The sequence below is a fragment of the Phalaenopsis equestris genome, unplaced genomic scaffold (genome assembly GCF_001263595.1).
Source record: "Phalaenopsis equestris unplaced genomic scaffold, ASM126359v1 Scaffold000002, whole genome shotgun sequence".
NCBI classification, from domain to species: domain Eukaryota; kingdom Viridiplantae; phylum Streptophyta; class Magnoliopsida; order Asparagales; family Orchidaceae; genus Phalaenopsis; species Phalaenopsis equestris.
The window spans coordinates 32,718,842-32,728,454 of record NW_018164444.1 but is presented as its reverse complement, the minus strand read 5'-3'; the positions used below and the strand labels follow the sequence as shown (position 1 = coordinate 32,728,454).

The window sequence follows — 9,613 nt, the reverse complement described above, 5'->3', positions numbered from 1 at the left end:
CTTTATAGTTTATGAAAGGCAGGCATCCGTTGTATGAAGAACAGCGTAAGTCAATACAAACTGTTTAAGCAAGCAAAAAAAGACAAAATCACCATAAAAAGTTTCAAAAAATTCATGCAGCATATGCAAAGATGTCCAAATTGTAGTACTAACTGCAAGATAGCCTTGCTATTTGTAGCCACTGTTGAGTCCTGAATTATATGGGGTCATTTTAGCCCCTGAGTTCATACCAGTATCAAATTAGGCACTGGACTCTTTAAATTGGGGCTGAAATAGTTCTCTGTTGGGACTATTTCAACTCATATTAAATGATTTTGATACTTTTTATAGACTTTCGGATTAAAATGACAACCTGCAGAAAAGTCCGGGACTATTTTGGCACTTCTCCCTATTTTTACAACATTTGCATACAAACTTCCAGAAAAAAACACATGAATTAACCATCAAGGGTTGAGAACAGCATTAACAAAAAACATATGAGAACGCATAATGAAAAAATAGAAAACAAACTAGTAAAGTACCTTTCGAGATTTGATCAATTTATTCTCCGATTCAGCTTTTGCACGAGATTGGCGCCGTCTCAGAATGCCGTGATATTGTTTGGCATTCACATACACTGGTTCCTCGACAGCATCGGTAGGCAATGGCACCCCAGGCATGATTCCTGTCATGGTCGGATGCATCTGGATTCCATTTACCTCGGTGTAAGTCGCAAACAATTTTAGCAGTTCTAAGCCAGCTTAGGTTACCCTTGGTAATCATTAAATATAATTTGAATACACCATATCTAACACCTAAACTTTACTTTTTAGATTTATTTCATCCAAAAGTTTCATATCACATCAAAAATACAACCATTTTAACTTTTAAAAATAATTGAAATACACCTTTTCATAAGATGACGTGTATGAAGAAATTGAAGTTTAGGTGTTAGATATGTAAATAAATATGTAACTGAGAGGTATGCATGTAAATTTTCCAAAAAAAAAAAAAGCTTTACTACATGTTGACTGCTGTATGCAGCAATGATGCCTCCATAATAAGGATCAACATACGGGTAGGCCACCGGCGCCTGCGAAAATCACACACACTCAGGATTATCCAAAGTTCATGATCAACCTTAAAGAGCAAATTTGTTTTAACTACTAATTGCATGCCACTCGTCACCATCATCATTAATTATCCAACAGAAACGGTTGCTCAGAAAAAAAGAGGAAATTTACATATGTAGCACACAATTCTTATTCATTTACATATCTCACACCTACACATTCATATTTACATTTAGTATTTGTGTGCTATGCATGTAAACAAGAAAGTTAAGGCGTTAGTTTTAAGAACGTATATGAAAGCATACCGTAGAATTACCAAACATAGAAATGTTAAAATGTGCGGGTAAAAATTGCTTTTCTTTACAATAAATACATTGCATTTAGTGTGCTTTTTTCAGTAAACAATAAACTTCACGTAAAAAAAGAACACATGAATAAATAACAGACATAATAGCTGCGACTACGAAGCGATCACCACCCCACAATGTCAGACTTCAAAAGGTAATAGGATGGCATAAATACATGTCTGGAAATCACTCAGATTCTTTCCAAAATACACATATAAGAAGATGCCATCCACATAGCCAAAGGAAAGTATCACGATCAACTAGCGAATGAAAAAAAAAACTTGGAAGATTTACATGCGTACCACTCAATTCTTATGTATTTACATATCTAACACAAAAACTTCAATTTTTACATGCATTCCATTTTAACATGCAAGAAAAGGTGTATTTCACTTTTTAAAAGTTAAAATTGTGATATTTTTTATGTGATTTGAAATTTTGGGTGGTAGAAACGTAAAAAAGTAAAGCTTAGGTGATAGATATGTAAAAACATAGGAATTGAGTGGTATGTATGTAAATGCCCCAAAAAACTTTGATCCTCATAGATTGGAACCAAACCTCATGAGCTACATAATTGTTGAAAGAATTCATTAATGCTATTGACAAGGGAGCATAACCATGCCAAGGATGTGGGATGTCTGTTTCACACGAAACTGTGCCAGGCGCAGTCCGGACCGCTTGGGTCAAACGATTATGGAGCCAGCATGCTCTCCTGTTTGATTGGGATTATCGCCCACCCTATGGGAGCCACTCCTTAATTATACTAGTATTATATACGTTGTTTCTTCGTGTTTTAAGTCAGTATTTCGTGTTCTGCTTAAGACAGCTGTCGACGACCATTCTTCTCCCTTTGAGGGCTATGTCCAAAGGATTGGGTGGTGTTCCAATTATATTTCTCTACAGAGGCGGTAATTATTTTCCCGATCCCCTTCCGCCTCTTCCCCGCGATGCTCCCGACCATCCTATATTGCTGCACTCTTTTGTTACTTTCACTGCAGTTTTCCCATTCCAACTCTTTTTGCTCGCTACCAACATCCCGGAAAGTCGCCCTTTGCTGTCCTACAGTACTCCGCTTCGCCCCTTCACTGTTGTCAATTGAAAAACAACATACCTGTTGTTTTCCTCGAATCCCGCTTGGGTCGAACGATTATGGGGCCAACATGCCCTCCTGTTTGCTCGGGATTGTCGCCCACCCTATGGGAGCCACTCCTTAATTACACTAGTATTATATATGTTGTTTCTTCGTGTTTCAAGTCAGTATTTTGTGTTCTGCTTAAGACAGTTGTTGGCGTCCACTCTTCTTCCTTTGAGGGCTATATCCAAAAAGTTGGGTGGTGCTCCAATTATATTTCTCTACAGAGGTGGTAATTATTTTCCCAATCCCCTTCCGCAACTTCCCCGTGATGCTCCTGGCCATCCTATATTGTTGCACTCATTTGTTACTTTCAATACAGTCTTCCCATTCCAACTTTTTTTTGCTCGCTGCCAACATCCTGGAAAGTCGCTATTTGCTGTCCTACAATCCTTCGCTTCGCCCCTTCACTGCCGTCAATTAAAAAACAACATATATGTTGGTTTCCTCCAGTCCCCTGGCAATTCCAGACTTTCCCATCACTCCTCGCCGCTATGCTTGCCACCCAACTTCGTGCACTCAGTTTGTTACTTTCACTACAGTCTTCCCATTCCAACTTTTTTTGCTTGCTGCCAACATCCTGGAAAGTCACCTTTTGCTGTCCTACAGACCTCCGCTTCGCCCCTTCACTGTCGTCAAATGAAAAACAACATACCTGTTGCTTTCCTCCAGTCCCCCCTGGCAGTTCCAGCCTTTCCCACAACTCCTCGCCTCTCTGCTTGCCACCCAACTTGCTACCCTCTCTGTCCCAGCCCTCCGCTTCGCTGTCAACGTGATTCCATCCCCTCCTTTTGCTGTCCCAACCGCCCCCAAGTCATTTCAACCATCTACCTCCGCACCCCAACTACCTAGCCAATCTCCACCACCCATGGATTAGCGTGAGATTATGTTGTGTTTATTGTAATTTTCCTTTCAAGTATGTTTAATTGTAATTGTCTATTTGCTATCAGCAATAATATTTGCATTTTCTATTGTGGTTTGGGTTAAATACGGTATCATTTGGCATCAGAGCTAGTCTAACTCAACTCCTATCCTAGGGTTTCTAGCATTCACCAATATCTATTTGTTAATTTTCCAAAGCAGTAACCGAAAAATTTTCTTTCCCACCCTACACAACCCTATACACCCTCCTCCATCTACCCAAACCCAAACCCCAGCCATACCACCAAGGGGACAATAGTCGGAAGCAGGATCGAGCGAAATAAACACAATGCTGTTTATGAGAAATCCACAAAGAAGTGCCTCGAATATTTTTAGGGAGGATATATAGTGCGAAACTTGATGACTACAGCAAAGGCTTGCCACCTTCGAGAAGAGGTCATCTAGATGGGGCATCCATAGCCACAACAGTGACTTGCTAGATCGAAGAAATGGAACAAATATCATCCAACATGCAGATTCCAGGGATGAAGAATCTTTACCTCAAAGATGTGACCTAAAATATCTGAGAAGCCAAAAGTTTGAATTAAATGCAGATTTGCCATATTTTTACAGCCACATAGATTTAGACAAGATCATCGAATAGCTCAGGATCTTAGAATATGGATTCTAGTGTTAAGACGTCCCACCAGACGAAATGGTGAAACTAGCCGCCAACACGCCAAAGAAAAGTGCATTATTTTGGTGGCAAAAATTGAAATATCAAAAACAATGCGAAGAAAAAGACAAGATCATAGTCTGGTCTGAGATAAAGGGAGAGATGCAGCGCTAGTACCTACAAATTCAATACAGACCGCATTTTGAGACCCCAGTTTTAAAAGTAGAAAGCCCACATCACTGGGCAACCACTTCATCCCTGGAATCTGCATGGTGGATGATATTAAATGCAGATTTGCCATATTTTTACAGCCACATAGATTTAGACAAGATTACCGAATAGCTCTGGATCTTAGAATATGGATTTTAATGTCAAGACGTCCCACCAGACGAAATGGTGAAACTAGCCGCCAACACGCCAAAGAAAAGTGCATTATTTTGGTGGCAAAAATTGAAATATCAAAAACATCGCGAAGAAAAAGACAAAATCATAGCCTGGTCTGAGATAAAGGGAAAGATTCAGCGCCAGCACCTACAAATTCAATACAGACCGCATTTTGAGACCCCAGTTTTAAAAGTAGAAAGCCCACATCACTGGGCAACCACTTCATCCCTGGAATCTGCATGGTGGATGATATTAAATGCAGATTTGCCATATTTTTACAGCCACATAGATTTAGACAAGATTACCGAATAGCTCTGGATCTTAGAATATGGATTTTAATGTCAAGACGTCCCACCAGACGAAATGGTGAAACTAGCCGCCAACACGCCAAAGAAAAGTGCATTATTTTGGTGGCAAAAATTGAAATATCAAAAACATCGCGAAGAAAAAGACAAAATCATAGCCTGGTCTGAGATAAAGGGAAAGATTCAGCGCCAGCACCTACAAATTCAATACAGACCGCATTTTGAGACCCCAGTTTTAAAAGTAGAAAGCCCACATCACTGGGCAACCACCACATCTCACAAACAAGGTTCAATCCTAGGATCTTACAACCAAAGTACACCCAGGGGAAAATCCAAGTCAACCCCACCTAAGCAGATACTAGTTCCAAGTGGAAAACAGGTAGAACCAACTAACAATCCAAATCCATCCCCATTAGAAAGAGTTTCAAGTTAACAGATTTGGACATGTTAAATCAGATTGCATAACAAGGGGAACAATCCCTTTAACGAATCAAGAAACAATTGAAGAAATGGACAATGACATATTATACACAGAAGACAATGAGGATACGAAAAAAGAGTGCCAACAACCAACCAATAAGGAAGAGACGTCATCGATTCCCATTGAACAAGGAGAGAGATTCTAGCTGAGGGGACAGTAACAGTTCTGGAATCTAGTGAGTTTGAGGTAATGGACGTTCATGAAGAGTATAAGATTGTGATGCCTTGAGCGACCGTTTTGCAGACATTGAGAAGAGCATCAGTGAGACTTGCATTGAATGTCCAAAAGGGCCATAAGTTTGAAGAGTCAATATCAAACACAGATCAACGCAAAATAAGAGAAATTCAGAGTTTTTGAATATATAAGCTACTTCCTGAATTGCCCCCGTTGAGGGAGGTCCTATATGTCTGAGATGAGACTCTTTTGTCCCACTTCTAGAAGCTCATAAGGAGTAATTGAGGTAGTAAATTCAGTTCAATAGTATATCCATCGACAGTTGATCAGGTAAGATGGATGAACCATAGAGTTAGAAATAGCCTTAAGAGTTATGCAAGAAGAAGCATCCTACAGTGGAATTTAGGTCCTTTTAGAGAAAGAGAAGAATATGTCTCTCTTGAGTGGTTGCTAGTTAGAGTTGTTCAGTCTGTCATAGATTTCGTCTCAAAGTTGAATACTCCTTAAATACTTGTTAACCAAATACACTCGAACGAGTACGAGAAGTGGAAGAAGTCAATTACATATTTGATGACTCGAGGCTAGGTTTGTGAGGATACCCATCGACATGCAGCACCAGCTCAAGTTTTGCCAAAAAAAGGATATATATTTATTATATCATGATATGCTATAACATTGCAACGGCTACTAAATTGACTTACAAAGAGATTTTGTTATTTTTACTACCCTCAACACGGCCGACCTGATAACATACTATTAAAAGCATAAGCTTCGACGAATGAAGTCGAAACTCTATCAAACGTGGGAGACTGATGCGGGGGTGTCTGCTTCTCCAGCGTAACCACACCACAAATGCGGGATGTCTGCTTCACGCAAAACCGTGCCAAGCGCATTCTGGACAGCTCGGTTCGAATGATTATGGGGCCAACCAGACCTCTTATTTGATTGGGGTTGTCGCTTACCCTATGGGGGCCACTCCTTAATTACTCGAATATTATATATGTTATTTTTTCATGTTTTATGTCATTTTCGTGTGTTTTGTTTTGGACAGTTGTTGATGTATGTTCTTCATCCTTCGAGGCCTATATACAAGGTATTGAATGGTGCTTCGATTGTGCTCTCTTCTCACATGGTGATTATCTTCTCAATCCCCTTTTGTATCTTCCCCACAACGCTCTAAGCCATCCATCATAACTGCAGCCACCAATAATGACGCTCGCTTGTTGTTTTTCACTGTGGTCCTCCCCCATTCCGACCCTTCTTACTCGCTACCACCGTCTTGAACAGCCACCCCTTACTATCCCGCAATCCCCCACTTCACCCCTTTGTTGTTATGACCCGAAAAAAGCAATCTGGTTATTTTCCTGCTGCCCCTGGTAGTTCAAACATTTCCCACCGCACCTCACCGCTCTGCTTGTTGCCTCACTTGCTGCCCTTGCTATCCCAACCCATCCGCTTCGCTAACCATGTGATTCCAACCCCTTATTTTGTTGTCCCAACCATCCCAAACCCATCTCAACGACCTACCTCTGCTCCCCAACCGCCTAGCCGACCTCCACCACGCATGGATTGAGCCCATGTTTGAGTTTGTGTCGTGTATGTTGGTATTTCACTTTCAAGTATGTTTGATTGCAACCACCTATTTTTTTCAGTAATAATATTTGTTTTCTTTATTGTGGTTTAAGTTAGTTCCAGTGTCAGCTTCATATTCCTGAGAATGATAATTTAAAATTGCTTATCCCAGCATCAAAATATTCTGGTTCAAGGAATGGTTGTTCGCCATTTTGTTATTGGTTGTTTATTATTTGGTTTTTTTAGTTAGACAAAAATGTTGGTGAGTTCGATAATTATTGTTTTAGCAAGGATAGACACAGTAAAAACATATTCATCTTTCATGTAATGCAATTTAATAACGAGATGATACATTTTTCGGAATCGTTTTAGCTAATTAGTTTAATAGCCCTCAACTTTGCCCAGTTAAATTGTCTTAATAGATATCATCATCATCAACAACATCAAATATAATGAGAAAAATTGATGTTTAATGTTAGACTGTTAAACAGACACAAAACTCAGATCCAAACTAATAAAATGAATCAGAATTTGAATTTTATTAATGTTAGCAATTCCCTGTAAGCAATGTAAAGTGGGTGAAGAGAAGCTACAATTACCCTTCAGTGATGTTCCATAATTTAACCTACCGTAATAAAAAGTAAGGGTGACTAAGTGGAATCCACAATGGCTGGCCAGGTATAAATCTAAAATTAGATTTTCCATATGGATTTGAAAACCTTAAATGAGAAGATAAGAGAACCGGTGGACACTTTGATAATAAAAATAAAAAACTGCATAATTACATGATATTGTTGACCTCATTTTTAGTGAGGTCTAGTTTTCCTCTAAGGGTTTAGGATCTAGCCTTAGGGATCTCCCTTCGACTATCTTAGAACCTTAGAACTGGAACTCCTTCTAGAAATCCAACCCACTTCTGTACCCTTTTGGATTTTCGCGTGTGTGGTATAGACTTCTAGCACTTAGAAAGGTGAAACCAACATGAGGAAACCCAAAAGGGATTCCTATAGGACCTTTTGAGTCTTAGGGTGGTCTTCTGCACAATTCACACTCCCACGCGCACAAACTTCGCAATTCGGAGAGTCGATGCGTCTGATTGCTACAATTCACATCGCTTGCACAGTTACATATCGAAAACTCGAATAAACTGTTTGAGACGATCGATCGTGGCATTTTGTTACGACGCCGCGCGTGAATAGATCGTATATAAATTAGTGCACACACACACACGCACCCGAGCTCTGCCTAAACTCACGCACCCGAGCTCTGCCTCCCTTCCTTCTCCCGTTCGCATGCCTGGCCTTTCCCTTTCTCGATCTCGAGCCAACCGAGCTCCTCCTCCACGCGAGAGAAAGTTGACTTCTTATTCGTCCTTGCCGACACTTCTGCCCGCGGCCCTCCTTCCCGAAGCCGTGCCAGTCTCCCCGGGCTGTGTTTTTTCCTTTTCTTGGTAGTTTGACTCTGGGAAGCTTGCTCCCTGGTACACTTGAATGGCAAACTCTCTCTTCTTCCCGATGCTTCCCTCATTGCCACTAAGCTCGCCGCTCGGTCCTAGATGTTTCGGTTGCTTCGCCTTCTGTGAGCAGGGAATACGTCCTTTTTCTGCTTTGGCCCGATTCGAGCGCCGTGGGTAGAGGGGTGATCTTCTTTCTCTTCCCCTCTCTTCTCTGCCTATAAACATAGTTTCTTTTGGAATTTTTTGGGTTGTTGAAAAAGTTTGCAAAAGAAAAGGGGTAGAAATTTTTGGCTGTGAGAGAAACTTGGCAAGGAGATTTCTGTGAGAGCATCTCCTTGAGGTGGTCTCTTGTGTTGCGGTGGTTTACATTTTACATCAAGAAGGTACCTCTTCTTCCCCTCTTTTCTACGGTGCCATGTTTCCTTTCGGTTTTCCACTCTGCCAAGCCTTTAAACTTGGCTCTGTTGGATGATACAGCATGCTAGTTCACTTTACTTTCATATATCTTTGAGATATTCACTTTAGGGGGCATGTGAAAGATGAAATGTGAGCATGTTTTAGGAATTAGACTTGGATATTTGCTTAAAGTGATGGAGATATGACATGTTCTTTGTTTATCCTATCATATTTATGTTGGCAGCGATTTGGATAATTAAAGCATGGCTTTAGAACAATTTTACTCCTCTTGCAAGCATGCTAGAATAGGGAGATTATTGCTTGCCTCATTCCTAAATGTGTTCTTACTCATTATTTATACATTCGTTATATGGGAATGACATTTAAAGGCTAGAAGATATATATTTCCTTCTCCCCTCCCCTTCCTCAATTCTTTGCTTTCCTTCGGTTTTTCTCTCTGTCGAGCCTCTCTTGCTCGGTTCAGTGGATAGTACAGCATGCTAGTGTAGTTCGCTTTCTTGTATTTTGAGATATTCAGCATGCTAGTGTAGTTTGCTTTCTTGTATTTTGAAATATTCAGCATGCTTTACTTTCATCTATTTCAAGATATTCACTTTACGAGCATGTGATAGTTCTATTTTGAGGGGTTTTAAAGGCATGAGGATATTGCTCTAACTTTCATTGTGGCTTAGAACTGGAAGTCTTAGTTGCAGCTTGGTTTCTAACCCTCACTTGGCTCGATTTTGGCTTTGGTTTGGGGCTCCGGTTTTTGTTTTA

General features: G+C 40.3%; 1 protein-coding gene across 3 annotated transcripts in view; it reads right to left on the bottom strand.

The window, feature by feature from the left end:
• The window catches only part of LOC110024751 (nuclear transcription factor Y subunit A-7), a 42,019-nt gene that overhangs the window by 1,609 nt on the left and 30,797 nt on the right, over positions 1 to 9,613 (bottom strand). For 2 of the 3 annotated variants that reach the window (XM_020724900.1, XM_020724916.1), the window contains exons 4-5: positions 1,001 to 1,072; positions 522 to 683 (exon numbers count right to left, since the gene is read on the bottom strand). In XM_020724900.1, the coding sequence (XP_020580559.1) occupies positions 522 to 683; positions 1,001 to 1,072 (234 nt within the window). The remainder of the gene's footprint in view (positions 1 to 521; positions 684 to 1,000; positions 1,073 to 9,613) is intronic. The other variant, XM_020724907.1, reaches the window with a different exon arrangement.